Source organism: Vombatus ursinus, unplaced genomic scaffold, assembly GCF_900497805.2.
Source record: "Vombatus ursinus unplaced genomic scaffold, bare-nosed wombat genome assembly UNPS02004456.1, whole genome shotgun sequence".
In the NCBI taxonomy this organism is placed as follows: domain Eukaryota; kingdom Metazoa; phylum Chordata; class Mammalia; order Diprotodontia; family Vombatidae; genus Vombatus; species Vombatus ursinus.
The window spans coordinates 188,691-212,425 of NW_020944234.1; the positions used below are offsets into that span (position 1 = coordinate 188,691).

The 23,735-nt window shown below is 37.7% G+C and overlaps 2 protein-coding genes across 2 annotated transcripts; one reads left to right on the plus strand and one right to left on the minus strand.

Annotated features, from left to right (window-relative positions):
- The first annotated feature begins 538 nt into the window (after positions 1 to 538).
- On the plus strand, positions 539 to 1,486 carry LOC114023915 (olfactory receptor 56A3). Its single transcript, XM_027836702.1, has one exon. The coding sequence runs from the start codon at positions 539 to 541 to the stop codon at positions 1,484 to 1,486; it is 948 nt and encodes a 315-aa protein (XP_027692503.1).
- Positions 1,487 to 5,244: 3,758 nt separating this feature from the next.
- Positions 5,245 to 10,472, minus strand: LOC114023883 (olfactory receptor 56A4-like). The gene is made up of 2 exons (XM_027836701.1): positions 10,227 to 10,472; positions 5,245 to 5,940 (listed from the first exon to the last, which is right to left on the minus strand). The coding sequence occupies exons 1-2, from the start codon at positions 10,470 to 10,472 to the stop codon at positions 5,245 to 5,247; spliced, it is 942 nt and encodes a 313-aa protein (XP_027692502.1).
- Positions 10,473 to 23,735: the final 13,263 nt, after the last annotated feature.

Sequence of the window (23,735 nt, forward strand, 5' to 3'; positions counted from 1 at the left end):
ACCTCTCATATTTACAACTTCTTGTTGGAAATTTCCAATTAGATAGCCTACCAGTACCTCAAATTTAATATATCCCAAACTGAGCTCTCTTTCTTTTCCCCACAATCTTCCTTTTCCCTAGGAACAAAAATTAAGGGAAAGAGGCAGAACAAGGATTAAAATTTATAGGGACAAGAAAAGAGGTTTCTGCTATTTTTTTTTAAGATAGGAAACATAACTGTAGTTAAAGTTAAGGAACTTATACAACAGGAGATAATAAAAATATTGTGTAAGAATTGGAATGATTATTCAAACAAAGTTATGGATGAGTTTTGGAGTGGGATACTCCAAGGGTAGAGATGGAGAGGATAGCTTGAGTGATGAAGAAAATCAAATTTTCCTCTGTTACCGGAGAAGAAGGAAAAAATAGTGATGACACTGGGAGGAAAGGAAGACAGGAGTTGAGTGAGTTCTCCATTCTACTAGAATGTTGTGTGTTCCTATTTCCAAGTTCAGATGCTAAGATCCAAGGCAAAACTGAACCCTTAGAACCCACACCATGATGTTTCCCAGCAATAGCTCCTCAACAACTGAAATCTCTGAGTTTGTACTGAACTGTTTTGTCAGATCTCCAATCTGGCAGCGCTGGCTCTCCTTGCCCCTGAGCCTGCTTTTCCTCCTGGCCATGGGGGCCAATGCCACCCTCCTAATCACTATCCGATTGGAGGCCTCTCTGCACGAGCCCATGTACTACCTGCTCAGCCTTCTTTCCCTGCTGGACATTGTGCTCTGCCTCACTGTCATCCCCAAGGTCCTGCTCATCTTCTGGTTTGACCTCAGACCCATAAGCTTCTCAGCCTGTTTCCTCCAGATGTATATCATGAACTGCTTCCTGGCCATGGAGTCTTGTACCTTCTTGATAATGGCATATGATAGATATGTTGCCATCTGCCACCCACTACGCTACCCATCCATTATCACTGATGAATTTGTTGGCAAGGCTGCCATTTTCATAGTGGCCCGGAATGCTCTTGCCACTGTGCCTATCCCTATTCTCTCTGCTCGGCTACACTACTGTCAGCAAAATGTCATTGAGAATTGTATCTGTGCCAACTTGTCAGTGTCCAGACTCTCTTGTAATGATGTTACAATCAACCGTCTCTACCAGTTTGCAGGGGGATGGACACTGCTAGGTTCTGACCTCATCCTCATTTTCCTCTCCTACTCCTTCATTCTTCGAGCTGTGCTGAGGCTTAAGGCTAAGGGGGCTGCAGCCAAGGCCATGAGTACATGTGGTTCCCACTTCATCCTCATCCTCTTCTTCAGCACCATCCTGCTGGTCTTTGTTCTCACTCACGTGGCCAAAAAGATGGTATCTCCTGATGTGCCCATCCTGCTCAATGTCCTGCACCATATCATCCCTGCAGCTCTCAACCCCATTGTCTATGGTGTCCGGACCCAGGAGATCAAGCAGGGCATTCTGAAGTTACTGAAGAAGGGTCTATGAAGTGGAAATGAATAGTCTGTACACTTTGGGCCCTCTACCTCCTACTTCACCTCCTTTTTTCTACTTCTCCTTCATCTTCATAATTGTGATCAGTTCTAGTTTTGTTGATTTCACAATGTTTCATGTCATGTAGGTCTTTTATTTCTGCTTCTATGTTTCATAGTTATTGTTTCAGGGGCAGCATAATATTCCATTACTTAAAAACATAATTTTTATCCCTTTTTCAATTGCTGGACATTTAGGTTGTTTCTAATTATTTTGCTACTGAAAATCCCTTTGTAATAGATTTGTACAGTTAATGTTTTGCAAAAGTATTTTTACAAAATATTTGAAGAATTATCCTCTTTACATAAATGATTTTATATAGGCTTTCCTTTTTTCCCTTTTGTTTAATGTTTTTGGAGTGAATAATTATCAGTGAATTCACAGGGTCAAAAGATATAGTCAGTTTTGTTACTAATATGTTGACCACTGCCATATTGTCATTCAAAATCTTTGGACTAATTCACAGTCCCACCAACATACATTAATGGACCTACTTTCCCACAGACCCCACCTACACTGGGCTTTATATTTTAACTTTTTAATATTCTAATTAATATTAGTGGTATCTGAAAATTATGTTCACTTGCATTTCTCTGATTTTTGAGGTTATTAACAGTTGTACTTTCTAATTTTTAAATTGTTGATGTGTTAATGTCCTTTAACTATTACTAACTTGTATGTGCATACATATATTTATTATGGATCTATATATATGCATATATTTATCAAGTATTGTGTGTATATATATATATATGCATGTGATTAGTGATGTACAATTTTAGTAATAATAGCTCATTAAGTTATACAAGTATATACGTATATATGCATAAATGTATATATACATATATACATACACAAATATCACATATGTAATGGAGTAATCTGGGAAGCCCATCCTGATATGCTGAACTGGGGCCTGTGAGGATCATTCGATACAGAATGGATAGGGGTGAGTTTGGGCAATGCGCCTGGTCCACTTCCAAAAAACATGTATTCTGGCTTATAAATGAAGGATTGGGCCTTTGAGATGATGTAACACCCATTATGCTGATCTCCATATACTTGTGCTAATGGGTTAATCAATTTTTGATTAGTTCCTTGATCCTTGTAATGAGAGGATGGAGGGTGGAGAGTGGTTGTGACAAGAGTAATTAGTGACTTAGCCAAGAAATGCTGCCCATTCAGTATATTTTCACTGACATAGCCATTTATTAGGCTTGGTTTTTTTTTTTCAACTGATAGGATTGTTCTTCAAAAAAATTGGAAATCATTGATTTCTTTAATTGGATTTCAGGACATGTGACTAAGCAGAGACTTCCTAGCACACATGAGAAGGTATTTGGGGGACAAAGTAGCATTCTTTTAACCCTTTTAGAAAGGTAGTAATCCAACCACCTAAGTGGTTTGGGAGCTTTTGGAGGTTCTAATAAACAGAGGCCTTCCCTTCCTATCTCCCTTTTCTTTTTTATTTTAATATTTTTAGAAATTTTTAAAAATTTATTTACTTATTTTTAGTTTTCAACATTCACTCTTTTAAGATTTTGAGTTCTAAATTTTCTCCTCCTCTCTTCCCTTCCCTCTCCCCATGATGGCATGCAATCTGATATAGGCTATATATATATAATATATATGTATGTGTGTGTGTGTGTGTGTGTGTGTATATATGTATATATATGTATGTATATATGTATATATATGTGCATATATATACATATATATTCATATTAGACGTATTTGCACATTAATCATGTTGTAAAGAATTAGAACCAATGGGAGAAACCACAAGAAAGAAGAAAAGAGAGCAAATAGTCTATCTCCCCTTTCTTTTCACCTCCTTGATCCAAGAATATTCTGATTATAGCTTACAATCTAGCCTTCAAGGATTAAAATTGAAAGGTTTACATAATACTCACCACTATTTAAAGTGAGGTCTGTGGCAAAGGGGACTCCTGGGCAAGGAAGAAGAATGCAAAGAATAAAGTCTGAGGACATTAACTACTAGGGAAGACCTTGCTCTTTGTTCTAAAGAACCTGATACCTTCAACTAACAAACTCCACTAATGTGATGAGAGGCTGCAGTTCCCTCAAGTGCTAAAGGAACAAATTAGAAGAAAGTGTAGAGTGGGTTTGAATTTCTGGTTGTAGGCAAAGATTCACCTTTTCAAAAAAATTTTTAAAAAATACTAATAAAGCCATAGACTGAAAGAACACGGCAGTATCCACTCTTCTCCTGAGGAAAAGATAGACAAGGATTATTGAACGTATCACCACAATTTGATAAGCATTTTTTAAGGACCTATATGTGCCAGGCACTTCTAGGAAGACAGCATGTGTATTTTGTGCACATATTACAAATTCCAGAAGCTGGCTCAACAATTACTCATGTACTCTTATGACTAGGCTCTCATTGGCCAGTTTGTTGTTATACGTGAGACAGCTATGTGGAATTTTATTTTCCCGTTGACTTCCAATATAACTTCAATAATACATTCCAATTGAAAAATTATGAAAAAAAAAAGCTGTAGTCTTACCTAGTGGACAGCTTTTACACATTAGCCTATACAATCCTCACAAACACAAACACTCTGGAACCATCACATGTTTATTGCTCATTTTGATGAATGTTCTCCCCAATTTCATGAGCTTTGGATATGTTAAAATTTCCACAACACATTTCAATAACCCCCTAAATATTTAATTGTGATGACAGGCCATTGGTCAGTTACAAGAATGCCAGGCCACTGATGTCTCACTGACTGAACATTCAATCAATTAACATTAGGTGCCTACTCTGTATCAGGCATTTTGCCAAGTATTAGGACTATCAAGAGAGAAGTGAGAATAATCCCTGCCCTCATTGAGCTTACTTTCTAATAGGATAAATAGCACGTACATACACCAATATACACATAATATATTCAAAATGAAAATGAGATTGAGGATGGAATACAATAGCTGGGTATTTCAGGAAAAGTTTCATAATGAAAGTGACTATTGAGCCAAACCTTGAATGAAAGCAAGTATTCTAATAAGGCAAAATGAGGAGAGCACACATTCTAGGAATGGGAGAGAACCAATGCAAAGGCACTAATTTTGTGTGTGGAATAATAAGCAGACCAGTAGTTATAGCTCTCTGTACATAACTGATGCTTAAAATATTTATTGAATGGAATTAAATTTGAATGTACAACTAAAACTCCTGTCAGATGATTATTTCTTAAATGATATATTGCTGCCCTGTTTCTTCCAATCCTGTTCCAATTTTTTCTCTCTCTTTTTTCTTAATAATCTTCTCTTCTCAATGAGTTTGACCTTATATTTCATCCAATGTTTAACTTCCATTAAATCCATTTCCTTACTGACAGTCTTCCCATTAACAATGAATATCTGTAAACACCTTGACAACACAGACTTCTTGTCCACAGAATGTCCATGGAACAATGGATAATTAATATTTAATATTTAAAATATTTAAAAGAGTAATTGTGAAGTTTGATATGGGTTATTGGCATATGGCTATTCATCTAGTGGTTGAGTGAGTAACTGACCATCAATGATTTGAGGGTAATAAAGAAGGTATGGGTAGAAATGGGGTTTAGGGGTGAAAGGAAAGAATGACTGAGGGTTCAAAGGTTCCAGGGTTAGACCATGGCTCAGAACAATCCACAGGTTTCCTTAAGTCTTGAGGGAAATGAACTATATAGCTTGGCTCTTCACTTCTTAACTTTCAATAATTTCAAAATACCATGCTTGATTTCCTGAGTTCGAACTCCATAGACAATGGGGTTGATGGCTGGTGGGATGAGGTGGTGCAGAACATTGAGAAAGATGGGGACATCTAGAGGGATTTGCTTTCTGGCCACATTAGCAATGACCAGAACCACAAGCAATGTGTAGAAGAAGAAGATAAGGATGAAGTGGGAGCCACAAGTGCTCAGGGCCTTTGTGGCCACTGCCACAGATTGTAACTTCAGTACAGCCTTCAGGATGAAGCAGTAAGAGAAGAGAGTTAGCACCAGGTCAGAGCCCATCAGGCACCAGACGCTCACAAACTGGTAGAGTTTGTTAAGATGGATATCCCCACAAGACAGTAGAACAACAGAGATGTTGGCACAAATGCAATTTTCTATTACATTCCCTGCACAGTAGTCCTGCTGGGCAGCTAGGATTGGGGTGGGCAGTGTAACCAATAAATTTCTTAAGATGATAAATATGGCAGCTTTGACCACAAACTGCTCAGTGATGATGGATGGGTAGTGCAGAGGTTGACAAATAGCAACATAGCGGTCATATGCCATGACAACTAGGGTAGAAGATTCCATGGGTAGAAAGGTATTCATCATGAACATTTGTAGGAAACAGCCTGTGAAGCTAATGGGCTTCATGTTGAACCAGAAGATAAGTAGGACCTGTGCAAAAGCAATCCATCAGTCAATCAACATTTGTTAAGCACTTATATGACAGGCATTCTGTTAAGCTTTAAGGATACAAAAGAAGGCAAAAGACAGTCCCTACTCTTAAGGAGCTCGCAATCTAATGGAGGAGACAATAGGCAAATAAATGTATATGAACAGTCATATATAGAATAAATAGGAAATAATTAACAGAGGAAATGCACTACAATGTTAAAATTAAGAGAATTGAAAAAGGCTCCTGTAGATGACAGAATTTTAGTTAAGACTTCAGGGAGTCCAGTAATAAGAGTTGAGGAGAGAGAACATTCCAATCATGGGGAACTGCCAGAGAAAATGCCTGGCCCTGAGGGATTGAGTGTCTTGTTCGTGGAAAAGAAAGGAGGCCCGGTGTCACTGAATCAGAGTCAATGATAAGGAATAATGTATAAGAAGACTGAAAAGGTAGGAGGGACTTTGAATGCTAAGCAGAGAATTTTGTGTTTAATCCTGGAGATGATAGGGAGTTTATTCAATATGGTCAGGGTGGTAAGACTAGACCTGTACTTTAGGAAAATCATGTTAATGGCTGAATGGAGGGTGGATTGAAATGGGAAGAAACTTGAGGTAGGCAGATCCACCAGCAGGCTATTGTAATAGTCTAGGCATGAGGTGATGAGGGCCTGCACTAGAGTAGGGGCAACATCAGAGGAGAAAAGGGGTTATATTTAAGAGATATTTCAAAGGTGAAATGGACCTGCCTTGGCAAGAGATTAGATATGGGGAATGAGAGATAGTAAGGAGTTGAGAATGGTTCCTAGATTGCAATCCTGAAGGACTGGGATGATTGTGTTACCCTTTGAGGGAAAGATAATGAGTGCCATTTTGGACATGTTTAGCCTAAGATATATACTGGACATTCTGCTATTAGATGTCAGAATGACTGTTGGAGATGATATTGGAGGCCGGCAGAGAGGCTGGGGCAAGATAGGTAGATTTGAGAATTGTCAGCATAGAGAAGATAATTAAATCCACAGGAGCTGATAAAATCACCAAATGAAGTGGTATAGCAGGAGAAGAGGGCCTAGGACAGAATCCTGTGGGACACCCATAGTTAGAAGGCAAGATCTCATTGAGGACCCAGCAAAGAAGACTGAGGAGTAGTCAGATAGGTTGGAGGAGAACCAGAAGAAAGTGGTATCCTGAAAACCTAAAGATATGAGAATATCAAGGAGGAGAGGGTGATCAACAATGTCAAGTACCATTTGGGGTAGGGTGATTCTCATAAATCTTTTAAAGATGTCACCCTACACAACTTTTACACAATGGGTTCCACAGTGAAAGCCACATCTCATTCAGGGTGCTTCAGAAACAGAAATAGCCAAGGCTAAAAATCTAATGACTCCAAAAGAATGACCTGAGAAACTCTGTTCTGAGAAGAGTCCAAAGATAATCAAACTTGAAAAAACACTTTTATGAAAGGTGTCAAAGGCTGCAAAGAGGTAGGGGAACATTTAGATTGACAAAAGGCCATTGGATTTGGAAACTAAGTGATCATTTCTCTGGAGAAAGCAGTTTCAGTGGAATGATAAGGTCAGAAGCTAAATTATAGGGGATTAAGAAGAGAATGAAAGGGGAGAAAGTAAGAACACATGTTGTAGATGGTCTTTCCAAAGAGTTTAGCTACAAAGGGTGGAAGATACATAGGATGATAATTAGCAGAGATGGCAGGATGAAGTGAGAGTTTTTTGAGGATGAGAAAGAGATGGCCATGTTTGTAGTCAGTAGTGAAGGAGCCAGTAGACAGGGAGAAATTGAACATAGGTGATAGAGAGAAAATGACAGAGGAGGCAATGTGTTGGAGGAAATGGGATGGAATAGTATTGCTTTAACAGGTCTAGAGACTAGCCTTGGAAAGGAGTAAGGCCACCCCATCATATGAGACCATGGTGAAGGATGAGATAGTGGCAGAAGGGATATGAGTGATATGAGATGGGAAAGATGGCAGGAGATGGAGCTCATGGCGAATGACCTCAATCTTTTTTTGTAAAATATTAGTCAAGCTGAAGAGGAGTGGAGGAACCATGAACATTTTTTCGTTGTATTTGAATTTATTTTAAACTTAAATATAAAATAATAAAAGAAAAGAAAAACATTGCCATATAAACAGCCAAACATAAGACAGGATTTAATATAAAGCAATAAATTTCCATTTCAAGAAAACCTATGTAATAAATATTACACATTATTTTCAAAGCTGTCCATCTTTTTTTTGCTTCCTTGTATGTTTTCTTTTGTCCTCTGCTATGCACTTTTTACTTATTTTTTTTTAGTCTCTCTCCTATCCCCAAGAAGGCTACAATTAAGCATGGATATATAGATATATATATATATATATATATATATACACATACATACATACACATAGATACCCATAAATATACTCAAATGCATATATGTAAGACCATATTATGCTTATGTCCACTTGTCATCTGTTTCTCTGTAAGTGGATAGCATCTTCCTTCATAAGCCCAAGTCTTTCCATATTTTTCTAAATCTGCCACCTCATCATTTCCTACTATACATTAATATTCTGACCCAATCACATTCTGTCTGGAAGATTGCTATGAGAGTTTTTTCCAAATTTTTCTATACTCCCTGTATTCTTGGCTACATAGGTTTTATTTATACAGGAAATTTTTAATTTAAAATAATCAAAATTATCCATTTTAAACTTCAACACTGCTCTCACCTTATAATATGGTTTAAGGTCTGACACTACTGAATCTCATTCCTTCACATCTTTTTCCCATGGTTTCCTTGAAGTTCCTGACCCTCTGCTTTTCCAAATATACCCTGTTATTGTTTTTCTGACTCAAGATAATTTTTTAATAATTTAATTGGGAGGGTATTACATAAATAGATTATGTAAAATTGACATTTTTATTATATTAGCTATACCTAGCCATGCACAATAAATATTACTTCAACTATTTAGATCTAACTTTGTATAAAAGGTGTTCTGTGTTTATATTCCTATAGGAACCATGAAAGTTTTAAGGAGGGATGAAATGATTTGGAATAGTGACTTGATGAGGCAAGTATAGAAGGACTGCTTAGCAGCAGTGGGGGCTCAGTTGAGATTATGTAACAAAAATTTGTAGTGGATCCAGTCAGAATGGTTGCCTGATTTTCTCCATCTTCATTCAACAGCATATGTGTAGCTGGGGAATCATAGGAATGATCCAAGACAAGGCTTGGCAGGAAAGTAATAGGCAACATGATAAGGGGTCTAGAGATTCAAGAAAAAAAGACAGTAGAGAGTTGAATTGGTTCACCAAAGGGTCAAGATGGGTAAAAAAGGAGAGAGTGGCTAGTATAGGCAAGACGGCTTAGGAGAAAATTTACAAGGTGAGGAGTTGGAGGTCATAATGAAAACGAAGAGTAGAATTCAGTAAGAGAAAGCAGAGGGAGAGATGGAAAGCCAATAGATTGTGGTTGGATAAGGGGATTTGGGAATTTCTGAACATGGAGGTGGCATATATGTAGGTGGTGGCAAGATCAAGGATATGATCATCTTTGTGTGCAGCTGAGGTGGGGTAGAGGGATAGGACATCCTTAAACAATGTTCTCCATATATTCTGCAATGACCCCAGGTCACTAAGCTTGAAGTATTTCCATAATATCTACCAAGATTGATGTAACATTGCCCTCAACTCTCACCAAACATCCTACCTACAACCTCAAGATTACCTCTTATCATTTCAGTTTTGGACCTAAACTACCAGGGGATTAGACTGAATCAGGCCTACCTCACTACACCATGATTTTTGTTGTTGATATTATTAATAACAATAAAGATAAGTACATGATAACAATAATTTTTCATTGCTGTGGATTGAGATTTTTGTTTAATTTAAACTTTTGCCTGATTTCTTCATGTGGATTTTCTGTTTCTCAAGGCAAAGATTTTACTTTCTCTTTCTATAGACTGCCTAATACTAGGATCCATGAGTAGTAGTGATAAACTGAGTTATTGCCTAGTGTTAACGTTCATGCAAAATCAAGTTGATTTGCTCGATTTACTGCATGATTTTGGAAACAACTGTAGCCATATGACCTTGGGAGTGACAGGAACAGTGAGTTACCTCAGAGATGGTGATGATTGAAAATTCTAGAGGATGATAGAATAAAATGACCCGGCTTAAGCTTAATGGTGACAAAAGAATCTCAGGATAACAGTGTCAGTGGCTTCTGAAAGCTAGTAAGTAACCTCTGTAGGAGCTCTCCAACAGGAATCTTACCTTGGGGACGACAGTGAGGCAGAGTATGATATCTAGCAGGGACAGAATGACCAGCAGGTAGTACATTGGTTTATGCAGAGAAGCCTCTTGATGGATAGTCAGCAACAGCACCATATTGGCTCCCAAGGCCAGCACCAGCAGTGGGGTCAAAGGTACAGACAGCCAGTGCTGCACATCCTGCATCCCAGGGAGACAGAGCATCAGGAACTCAGTCACCTGGGTTGAGGAGTTGGGTGACAGTGCCATGGCTGGTGGGTAGTTCAAGGCCAGACTGAAAAAGAAGAGAATTATTCATCCTTAGATTGCCACCCCTTTAATATGAACATCATCTAAATCATGTTTTTTTTTTCCTTTGGCTTAACAAGAAGGACATTTTTCCAATAATGAGAGCTATCTTACAATGAAACAGGAGACACTAGGAGATGATAAGTTCTTCACTGAAATTCTTCAAGCAGAGAGGTTAGATATCCATCTGTCAGGAATTCTATAAAGGGACTTCCAATTTTGGTACTTAGGTGGTGCTGCAGATTCAGCACTCAACCCGGGATCAAGAAGGCCTGAGTTCAAATCCAGTCACAGACATTTACTAGTTGTATGACCCTGGGCAAATCCTTTAACCTTTTTATCTTAGTTTACTCATTTGTAAAAGGGGGGGTACTAATAGCATCTACCTCCCAGGGTTGTTATGAGAACAGAATGAGATAATATTTGGAAAGTGTCTTATAAACCTTAAAGCATATATAATTGTTATTTATTATTATTAGGTAACAGTTGGATTAGATGTCATCTGAGTCCCTTTCCAACTCTGAGATCCTGTGTTTCTTAGTTTTTCCCTCCCTCCTCTTCTTTCAGTTTCTGCCCAGCTAAGCTGGCCAGCCCGCAAAGTATCGACTTTTTGGTTGTCTGGGTTAGTGCATCACCTTCTTTCTGGCCCAGTAAACATTACCGAACAAAATTACAGCTTTTGCATCCCAGATAGAGCAATCATCTCCATTGATGATATGGTCGCCAAATAGTACAGAGCTAAACTAGGGAGCAGATAGTGGGGGAAAGGAGGATCAGCTTTTAATGATTAAAATCATTTAGCACTCTATGCAAGGCTGTGCAATGCTCTGAAACTCTTCTGTTACCTCCAACAGTTAATAAAATTGCTTTTTATAGAATTATCAAATCTCAGAGGACATCGACTTCAAACTACATGAGTAGGCATCTACATCTCTTCTTAAGTCGTCATCTAGACTCTCCTTGAAAGCCTTCAGTCTTGGGAGACTCATCACCTTCTGAAGTGGTTTTTTTTTAATCTTTGAGCTGCTAGTGAAGTTTTGAAATTAAGACTATTTCCTGGTGCTGGTTCAAGGGCAGGACTTAATGAACCCATAGTGGAAAAATTGTAAGGGTTCTGGCAGCAGTAAAAAAAAAAGTTTCCAGTGTCCTTCTACCCTCCCTCTAAACTTGTTCTCATATGTTCTCATAACCTCACCGGGGGTAAGGGACTATGGGTGCTCCAACTATTAGCTGGAAAGTAGGTGGCCTTTTATAGGGAATGTGTTAGAAAGAGTGTATATCAAGATTTAAATAATAATTTTTATGGGAAAGATGGAGAAAGGACTACAAAAGTATCAGCTCCTACCCCCTCCACCTTCCATCCCTGACTTGTTGGTATTTATTGGAATCACAGCATGGAAATTGTTACGAACATGCAACTTGCAAAAGAAGAAATTCAAGGTATCAATAAGCTATGAAAAGAGGCTCCAAATCACTGATAATAAGACAAAAGCAATTGTAAAAAATCCAAAATTTCATTGACACAGATTAGTGGGAAAAAATGTCAAATTTCTTGAGGGCCTTTGAGTGGGGAGGCATACTAATTCACTGCTGGTGGAGCTGGGAATTGATCAAACCATTTTGGAAAACACTTTGGAACTATACCCCCAAACTGACTAAAATTGGATCACTTTGACCCAGCTATACCATATTTAGTTATATACCCCAAAGCCGGCAATGACAGAAAGAGAAACCCATACACACAAATATTTTTATAACAACTTTTTGTTATAACAAAGAACTGCAAAGAGATTACTCATCAACTAGGAATTGACAATGAAATTAAGGGACATAAATGTAAATCAATAGTTGTGTGCAATAAAAGATGACCAAAAGAACAGATTTTTTAAAAATCTGAAAAACTTGCATTAACTGATGCAGAATAAAATGAGCAGAACCAGGAAAACTATTTATTGAATACAATTATGTAAAGTTAAACAACTTTAAAAGATTTAAGAACTCTGATCAATAACTAACCATGACTTGAGAAAACTAAGGATGAAACATGCCTTCCAACTCTTGGCAGAGAAGTTGTAGACCAGATGAACAGTATGAGACTTAGAACAGTTCCTGACACAAAGCAATTCTTCAATAAATGCTTGTTAACTCAACTTGACATGTCTTTTCAGACATGATCAATTGTGGATTTGTTTTGCTTGACTGTACTTGTTTGATATAAGGGAGGTCTTCTATTACAGGTGAGAGAGATGTTGGGTCGTGATATTAGTGAAATAAAAAGAAAGGAAAGAACATGAATAAAGCACAAAATATAGAATAGAGAGCAGAATGAATTTTGAAGGAGATATAAATAAGCAAGGCAATTTCATTACTATCATGTTTAATTTAACATATGTAATTAAAATAATTGGAGAAGTTCATAATTTTATATACAATGTTTATTTCTAGTCTTTGCATATTGAAATAATCATTTGGTTGATGTTTCAGTTCATAATTTCAAAATATATAATTATAATTTAGATGAAAATAAAAGAGGTGACATCAGTCATGTCCCTTGAGCTACTTAAGCAGGTCAAAGATAAAACTGATGGATGAACTGTATAGAAACAGATGTCAAGGAAAAGTTTGGACATGAGGTCCTGCTTTCCTTACCTTTCCCTGCTTACATTTCAATACATCATTGGTGCATGATGCAGCCTGGTCATTATCAGCATGGTGGTCAACTCACTAATAACCATGGCACTCCCTCTCCAAAGCATCCCATTGGATAGAGGTATCAAAAGTGCCCTTGATAGATGTCTTACCCTGTCACTTTCAACCATGTCAATCAGATTTTTTTATCACTAGTCCCATTTGTAAGGGGAGCAGATGGATTATATAAATGGTGACCATGTCACTATATACCATAGTTTCTCCCTTCACCATTCCTAGGTGTTTCAATAGCTAAGGAAATAAAGAATAGCTCACTGTATGGAAGTCTTATCCTATGGAAGGATATAATTATTCTCCTTCTTTGGAGATTTTCAAGCAGAGGCTAGATTATCATTTGTCAGGTATGTCATAGTGGGGATTCTTTTTCCGTATGTGTTCGGCTAGATGGTTGCTGAGGTCCTTTCCAATTCTCAAATTTTGTTATTCTGTGACCATGGTAATTTCAGTACGTATCACAGAGACCATCCCTACAGAGATTCTACTGACTAAAGAAAATAAAGAATATATTTGTGGATATCCTATTGAGTCATTTAATTGTGTAACAGACCCTCAGTCATCCCATGGCTCCAAATCAATATTTCTCCATATTTGAATCTTTCTAAGCAAAAAATAGTGTTGTTATTCCAAACTCAAGTGGCTGGGTTAGGAGGTAGTTTAAATTTCTAGCATCTCCTTCTAGATTTCTTTTCTACAGGTATACTTTCTAGTTATTTTTTTCAGTCAGTCACTGTGATATTTCAGTCCACCTGGACATCATCAAAGAGTGGGGATTGTGTCTGTATTAAGCAAATCAATGAGAACTAGTGTAGCTCTGCACCTATCCCCAATCTCCTACCTCCCAAAATCTTTGACAAGGAAGCGAGAATACTTACAGAGATCTTGTGCTTTCAAACTATAACCCTCCAGTTCAGTAAACAGCTACCCAGACAGGCTGACAATTACGGTTATGCAAACAATTTTATGAGGCTGAACTCCCTACGACAATACCAGGGTTCTGAAACATTTGGGCTGCACCATTTCCCAAGTGAACTCTTCTTTCTAATACAGACCATGAATAAATACTATTTCCTATGGTAAGGGGACCTCAGGGCCTATCACATGAAAAAGGAGAATTGAGAGAATTAGAGTCTCTCCTGGGGCATGTAAAAGTCATAGAATTTCTGCTGAATTAGTCCTAAGAGTGAGCATTGTCATTAGATAAAACCCATTTGGTGATGGATATGATTGGGTGATCCTCCTGGGGCAGGAAAGTGTTACTCCTATTGAACACAAGTTGCCTGAACTATTTGTTATAGACATATTTTTTAATGTGTGTATTCATATGTAAAATATTTTCAAAGGAATTTTATTTTCCCAACTTCCATTATAATTTCCATAATATGTTCCCACAGGGGAAAAATATAGTCCCACCCAATGAACAATCTAACCATTTGGACCTGCATACTGATCATAAGCATATACAGTCCATAGCAGAGTACCTGACACATAGTAAAACACTTAAGTGCTTATTGACTTACAGCCACACATTTTTGACACATTATGTACTTCTTACCCATTTCAAGGAAGGTTTTTAATCAATCCCATGTATTTTGTTAAGCACATTGGTTGTGAAATCATTTTCAGGATTAGTGTAGGGCATACTCCCCATATGTATTTAATCATTATGCCCATTCATTAATAATTATTGGGAATCTACAGCTACTGCTACCTCTGAATGGATGTCCATCATACATCAGCAATTAGTCAGATAGGGCTTTGAGAAAAAAATGACTTATATAAAACAATTTGAGAGAGATTAAGAACTGAACTTTGTAGTGTTGTATTGAAATAAAAGAAGAATTCAGAAAAGAAAAAGAACAGTCATGAATGGTTGTAATTGAAGAAGGTCACATGAAAGAGGTGACAATTTAGCTCAAATTAAAAATCGGGTATTATTTGAATAGATGAAGGGAAAAGAAGAGACCATAACTGATGAGTGCTGTCAGCTTTAGTGCAGAAATGACTCTGAGAAAAATGGGGGAATCACTAAAGTGATTAACTAGGGGAGGGGGAACATGGCATATTGGAGTGGAGGAAAACTGAGAAGAAAATCAGAAATGCTTCAACCCATTTGTCCATTTAGAGTGCATGTAGGGTCTAACCCAAGTGGTCTAATGCAGGATGAATTGTGGTGGAGACTGAAAGGGTTGTATGTTGGTAAAATTTACTTAGCTTGGTAGATATGAGTATATTGGGTAGGACAGAAAAAAAACCTGACAAATTACGAAATAGAGAAGATGTATTCTGTTTCAAATCACATAAAATAGTTATACATAATAAAAAAAATTCAACCACTTAGTAATTTCAGTAGGATCACAGAATCATAGATTCTTAGACATTGTTGGGAAAATAGCACCCATCACTACCCATCTATATTTGACAATCCCCTCAACCAAATACCTGACAAGGGGCCAGCCAACCTTCATTTGAAGATCTCCAGTGAGGAGGAATCCACTATTTCTTGAAGTAGCCAATTCCACTTTTAGATAACTCTAATGATTAGGCCATTTTACCTCATTACAGTGTTCTAGTTTATCTAGGATCTCATCAGCATGAGCACTCCAACGATGTAAAATAAGCAATCTATACCTGCCATCCCATTGTGTCAATCAACATGCATTTATTAAATGCCTGTTGAGGGAATTAGAACAACGAGCGGTTAATTGTGGGCATTGAGTGACCCACACTGACTCCATCTTTTGACTTAATTCTGGAGCTAGCTTAGTTCCCTTTCTATTCAATGCTGGGTCTAGTCCAATCTATATCTTATGAGAAAACTTCATTCAATTATGAGAATTAGAAGAAAACCTTATTTTATTGTTTGAACCTAGCCTTGCATGATTGGGAAGCTGAATCACCCCTATCTACTGCTTAGAGACCTTTCACTAAAAATCTAGGTTATGCTGACCAAAAACCCAATCAGATCCAAAGACTGACGCAAGAAGTTTTCTCACACTTGTACATATCAAGGAACCCATATGTCTTATCTGAAAACTGTTCCTGTACTGATCAATTCATTATTGTTTCTATTTTCCCATGATTGTTCACAGACACTTGCTGGGAATGGGTCATCTCTTTTTCTGATTTTAGAGAATTGCACCTGTTCATTCTCCATCTTCTAACTTGGAAAGTCCCTAATCTTTCCTCCAATTAGAAATCACATTCCCTAATGTATTCTGGTTGTTTCCTTTTAATTAATTGGCCTTATTTGATTAAATGTTTTTAACATATAAAAATCTTTTTCCTCTAGTAGTTAGAGTCCAGTGACAAAACTGAAGAAAGCTACTGATCCCAATCTGTTATGCAATTGGCAAGTATTGTTTAATAAAGTGATATGCTCAGAAGCTGGAACCTTTGTTTCCTCAATCATTTCATCTTTCTCTTGCCACACTACTCTGTACCAGGCACTGTGACAAACTCTGAAGATACAATGAAATGTAAAAGACAGTTCCTGCTCTCAAGGAGCTTATAATCTAATGGGAGGAGACAATATGAAAATAAGATATATACAGGATAAATTATAAATAATCAATTGAAAGGAGGCATTAGCATTAAGAGAGAGATCAAAAAGGCTTCTTACAGAAAAGTGAGATTACAAAAGGTGAGATTTTTGCTAACACTTGAAAGAATCCAGGAAAGTTAGAAAGTGGAGGTGGAATGGCAGGAGAAAGTTCCAGTCATGGGGAATAGGAATTAAAAATGCCCAGAATGAGGAAATGGAGTGTCTATTTCAAGGAACAGCAAGGAGGTGAGTGTCATTGGATTGCAGAGTACAGTGCATAGAGGGAAAGGGAATGTAAAGAATAAGCAGACTAGAAAGACAGGAAGAGATGAGGTCATGGGAGGCTTAAAAGCTACACAGAAGACTTTATATTCCACCTCGGAGGTAATGGGGAGACACAGGAGTTTATTGAATGGAGGTAGGGGGCAACAATCAAATCTGGTTTAGGAAGATCACTTTGAGAACTGAATGGAGGATTGCCTGGAGCAGGGAGACTCAAAGCAGGGAAACCAACCAGCAGCTTATTGAAATAGTCCAAATGTAAGATGATAAGGGCCTGTAACTCTTGTCCATATTCTCATATAAATTTGTGACATGAGGTCAAAACAATTTACCAGGGCCTGTCTTCTAAATCTTTTAATACTGTATAGATACTAATAGAGAACATGGCCTTTCAATTAGTAATCTCTCATCATAACTATCACCAGCCTACCATTTTTAATTGTTATATTTTTCTGATGCTTACCTTTACCATGCTTCTTGTAAGTAATTTCTTATATATAACATATTATCACCTCTTTGTGACCTTGAAACATGATCAATAAATATTTTTAGCTCACTTTAGTTTTCCAGTGCCCACCATTAATGGTATTATTAGGTCAAATTCTTTTGAGTAATTTAGAATTTCAATGAGTGATGCAATGATAATACTTTTTGGCCCATACCCCAAAAAGATCAAAGAAAGAGGAAAAGGACGTATATGTACAGAAATATTTATTATACCTTTTTTTGTAGTTTTTCATTTTTTTAAATGAAAAAGGAAGTGCTCAGCTATTTGGGAATAGCTTAGGGAATTATGGTATATTAATATCATGGATTATTGTTGAGCTGTGTGAAATGATGAAACGGACAGTATCATCAAAACAGTGAATGAATTGCTGTGGAATTGAATGAGTTGAACCAGAAGAATGATGTATACAATGACAAAAGCATTGTACATATGAAAAGTATGACCCACCTGCTAATAGAGAGATAAATCTCAAAATCTCGAATGTCACTCTTGGACAAGATCAATGCAGGAATTTGTTTGATTTGACTATGCATATTTGTTACAAGAATCTTTTTCTTTCAATGTGTGTGGTGGGCAGGGGTAGGGAGCAGTGGAACTTAGAGGAAGAGGGAGACTAGAGACTGTTGTTATTCATTCGTTCAGTCCTTTCTGGCTCTTGGTGACCCCATGAACCATAGCACACCAGGCCATTCTATCTTTTACTGCCTCCTAAAGTGTGTCCAAGTTCATGTTAGCTTCTTCCATGACATTATTTATCCATCTCATCCTCTGCCAACCCCTTTACCTTTTGCCTTCAATCTTTCCCAATATCAAGATCTTTTCACTGAGTCCTGCCTTGTCATCATGTGGCCAAAGTATTTAAGCTTTAGCTTCAGTATTTGTCTTTCTAATATTAGTCTGAATTAATTTCTTTAAGTATTGACTGATTTGATCTCCTTGCTGTTCACGGGACTCTCAAAAGTCTTCTCCAGCACCACAATTCAAAAGCATCAATTCCATAGTGCTCAGCTTTCCTTATAGTTCAACTCTCATAACCATACATTACTACTGGAAAGAAAAATTCTGATTATACAGATTTTTGTCAGCAAAGAATATCTTTGTGTTTAGCATGCTGTCCAGATTTGCCATAGCATTCCTTCCATGGAACAAAGGTCTTTTAATGACATGGCAGTTGCCATCTGCAGTGATCTTTGAGCCCAAGAATATAAAATCTGACACTGCTTCCACTTCTTTCCCCTCTTTGACAGAAAGTAATGGGACCAGTTCTCAGTTAGCGTTGCTACAAGCCAGCTTTTACATTCTATTCTTTCACCTTCATCAAAAGGCCTCTTAATTCTTCACTTTCTGCATATCTGGTGTCTGCATTATAGTAATGAAATTGCTCTCTTATATGTTAAGGATGATTTCCTTAATCAACACATCCAATGACCTTTTCTTCTACCCTCTTCTTTGAACAGTCTTCTACACTTGTCAATGTAAATTTTCCTTTCTTATTATACTTTTATCCTTTCAGCTTCCAGAACAATACCCTTGAATTGCTGTCCTGCTATTTTTCTAACCATTCTCTTTCCCTATTCTCATACCACATTCTCTTTTTGTTACTTAATTATGGGTATGCCTTTCTATTGGTCCTCTTTTCTTTCTTTTTACTCTCCATCGGTAATCTCATATTCAAGTTCATGGCATCAACCATCACCTTTATGGAGATAATTCTCAGTTCTATGTCCACCCTAAATCTCTCCCAGATACTCACCTCCCATATTCACAACTTCTTGTTGGAGATCTCTACCAGCACCTCAAATTTAGTACGTCCCAAACTGAACTCTCCTGTTCTTTCCCAAAACTTTATTTTTCCCTGAGAATGTAAATTAAGGGAAAGAGGGAGAACAAGGCTTAACATTTGTTGAGGCAAAAGGTACAAGAGAAAGGGTTTTTTTCTGTTTTTTTTTTCAGATAGGAAACAAATGTAGTTAAAGTTAAGGAACTTATACAGCAGGAGATATTTAAAAATAATATGTAAAAATGGAATGACTATTCGAGCAAGGTTGTAGATGAGGTAGAGATAGAGAAGATAGCTTGAGCCACGAAGAAAATAAAATCTTCCTCTGATACTAGAGAAGAAAAAATTGGTGAGAACCTTGGGAAGAGTGAAAGGGAGAAATTGAGTGATTTCTTCATTCCATTAGAATGTTGTGTGTTCCTATTTCCAGGCTCAGATCCAAGGGAAAGTTGAACCCTCAGAACCTACACCATGATATTGCCTAGCAATAGCTCCTCAACAACTGAGGTCTCTGAGTTTCTCCTGAACTGTTTTGTCAGATATCCAAGCTGGTAGCACTGGATCTCCCTGCCCCTGAAACTACTTTTCCTCCTGGCCATGAGGGCCATTGCTAACTTCCTAATCATTGTCTAGAAGCCACTCTGAATGGGCCCATGGTACTACCTACTCAGCCTGCTCTCTTTGCCAGACATTGTGCTCTGCCTCACTGTCATCCCCAAGGTCCTACTCATCTTCTGGTTTGACTTCAGACCTATCAGCTTCTCTGCCTATTTCCTCCAGATGTATATTATGAAATGTTTGGCCATGGAGTCTTGTACCTTCCTAATAATGGCATGCGATAGATATGTAGCCATTTGCCATCCACTTCAATATCCATCCATTATCATAGATGAATTTGTTGCCAAGACTTCCATGTTCATATGAGCCTAAAATGCCTTCTTCACTGTGCCCATACCCATCCTCTCAAGTAGGCTGCTCTACTGCCACTCCAATGTCATTGAGAATTGTATCTGGGCCGAGTTATCTGTATCCAAACTCTACAGTTTGCAAGAGGACAGACACTGCTAGAGTCTGGCCTCATCCTCATCTTCCCCTCCTACTCCTTCATTCTACAAGCTGAAGGCTAAGGGGGGTTGCAGCCAAGGCCCTGAGTTGCATGTGGCTCCCACTTCATCCTCACAATGGCAGTTTGGGATCCTAAGAGGATAGATAACTGCTTCTCTCAAGGTTCTAACTTCAAAGGTCTCAGTTTCTAGTATTTTAGGTCCTGAGCACCAATGTGAACCCTCCTTATTAACAATCAGTCTAATTGATAATGATATTGCTTTCCTAATTGTTATCATATTGCTTACCTTCTCAGCGGATGCAGGGGAGGAAGGGTGGGGAGAGAGAAAGAGAATTTGGAACTCAGAAATGAAAAAAGAAAGGAATGGTAAAAATAGATAAATAATAATTTTTTTTAATAAAAACAATCAGTCAGTACCTGGTGGACACTTGAATTCAGGAGTCCTGAGCTGTAGGTAGAGCTAAAGTTAATCAGGTGTCCACACTAAGTCTATCACCAATACAATTACAATATCAATACCAATACCAATCCTCTAGGAAGAGAGAGCCACCAAACTGCCTAAAGGGAAGAGAACCTGTCCAGGTGAGAAAAAATGGAGCAGATTAAAGCTTCTGTGCCAATCAATATTGAGATGAGGTCAATGCAGCAGCCGCAATTTACTTTTCGATACACTGTTTACTCAAAAAGTATGGTAAGAACCACTGTTTTGGAACATCAGTCCTAGAACCTAGGATGCTCTGTACTACAAATACATATTATTAAAATAAGGGGATTGGAGGAGATGGCTTCTAGGTTCCCTTATAGCACGAAATGTATGATTATATTATCTGTCCTCCACATACTATCTGTGTGACCTAGACCAATTTATTCAATTTAGGAAAAGTTATACAATGTAGTGCAAAAACCATTGGGAGTCTAATCTTGGATTTTAGTTCTGACACTACCCTTTAGCTCTGTAAGTAATTGCACCTCTCTGTACCTCAATTTCCTCATATGTTAAAGGAGTGTTGGGCTACTTCATCTCAGAACCATTTTCTATCCCTTAAATTTTGTGTTTTTCACTGAATCCCCACGTCATGATGTGTAAAATGGGGAGATGATATTTCGTGTAGTAATATGGTAGAGGGAATTCCTATTCGAGTATGGACCTTCCAATTCTGAGCTTCTATGATCACACAGGCTGCCTGAGCTAGCATTGCTGCAAGTCAGGGAAAGGAAAACTACATCAGGAATTGAAGGAGGGGTTGTTAAGCCTAAATTTTAGTCCTTGTTTCTAACACCTTTTAACTGTAATGGTACACATGTCACTTTATCTTTTTTAAAATATAATTTCCATTTAAACACTGATACTCTTCTTCAGAGGACTGTTGGAAGTATTAGATGAAATAATATAAAAAGTTAGGTGGCCAAATGGATAGTGCTCCAGACCTGGAGTCAACAAGACCTAAGGACAAATCCTGCCCTAGGCATTTACTAGCTATGTAACCCTGGGCAAGTCACTTAACCTTTTTCTGCCTCAGTTTCCTCTTTATACAATGAGGATAATAGTACCTACCTCTCAGAGATATTGTAAGGATAGATGAAATAATATCTATGAAGTACTTTGAGAACCTTAAAGTATTATATAAATGTTAGCTATTATTATTATTAAATAAAGATAATAATTCATTACCCAAACCACAAAGCTGAATTTAATTCAACAAGCATGTATTAAGTTCCTAATGTTTGTAAGGCATTTTGCTAAGCTTCAGGGATGTGGGGTTGGGGGAAGGAAGAATCCCCACACTCATAGAATCTTTACAACATGTACACAGAAAAAAAGTGGCATAAAGTAAAGTGGCATTGGGACTGGTGGAGAACAGAAAGAAGGGAAGGTTTCATGATTCTTGAGGTCAGTCTTGAAGAAAGATTAAGATGCTAAGAGGGAATAGTGAGAAGAGAGGTCAATTAAACCATTGGGAATGAACAGAGGTAGGAGATAGAATTTTGAATGTTGAGAAAGCCTTATAGTCTGGTTTACCTAGGACTAAGAATATGGGAAGGAGAAATAATGCTGCTGTTTGTCCTTCATTTTCAAAGAGGACCAATGACATCACTAATTGCTGTAACTGGATTTTAGGATATGTGACTAAATGAAGACCTCCTGGCACATATAAGAAGATATTTCAGCAGCAGAATAACATTTTTTAGCCCTTTTAAATAGGTAGTAATCCAACCATCTAAATGATTTGGGAGCTTTCAGAGGTTCCAATAAACAGGATCCTTCCACACCTACCTCATTTTTCTTTCCACCTCTTTGACCCCAGAATGTTCTGATTATAATGTCTAAAGACTTTCTAGTCCCTTTGATTCATGTCAAACATGGTTATTTCCTATTCTAGTCGGTTTTTTTTTCTGAAGATTCTGTCTTATGCTTAATATGTGTTCTGTAAAAGTTTAGTGAAGATAAGTGACCTTCTATTGAGTCTCAGACCTATCCTAAGTATCCCTCAAATGCCTACAGGTTTACCTCTTGAGAACTGGAATAGAGTAAGAGGAACTGGGCTATCAGCACTGTAGGCCTCTATCTTATAACATTGACCCTGTGTTGGAGCCTGCAGCTTCACTAATATGGTTGAGTCATGAAGGGGCTAGCCTAAGACTATTGTAACATGGAGTCACAGAAACAGTACTGTAGAAAAACAGTGATGCCTCTGGCAGCAGTCAAAACAATCAGTTGATGTTTATTTCAGCCTGAACCAGTGACCCAAGAGAGCAAACCTCTATGCTTCTGAGTAGGCAAACATTATGAAATTGTTAAGCTGAATAGAATATTACTCCCTTCTCTCTATAATGAGAGCATCATTTGGCTGTTGCTTCATAATCCAGCCATTATATGGGACTCATGAACTGTCAGACACATTACTGACAAGAGTCTTAGTCCCACAGTCATAATTCATGCACAACTTTAGTCAACAGATTATTGCATTCTGCAAGAGAGTGCTACAAAAGCCCTCTGTGGCTTTCCACTAGCTGGATCTAAATATGAAAGGTCCAGATTACATTTAAACATGCATTGTCTCCTGGGATCAGCTTATCTGTGTCCCTTTTCCCTGTCCATCCATTCTTCTAGGTGGGGAGCAAAGAGGACATATAGGGTTTAAAACTGGGAAACCTCAAAACTCAGTGATGTTTGATGAGTTATTGAGCAAATAACAATTACGTCTAACTTACAGCCTAGCCTTCAGGGATTAAACTGGGAGGCTTATAGAATGTCCACTATAAATCAGAGTGAAGTCTGTGGCAAAGGAGGCTCCTGGACCAGGAAGAGTGATGCAAAGAACAGACTAAGTCTAAGG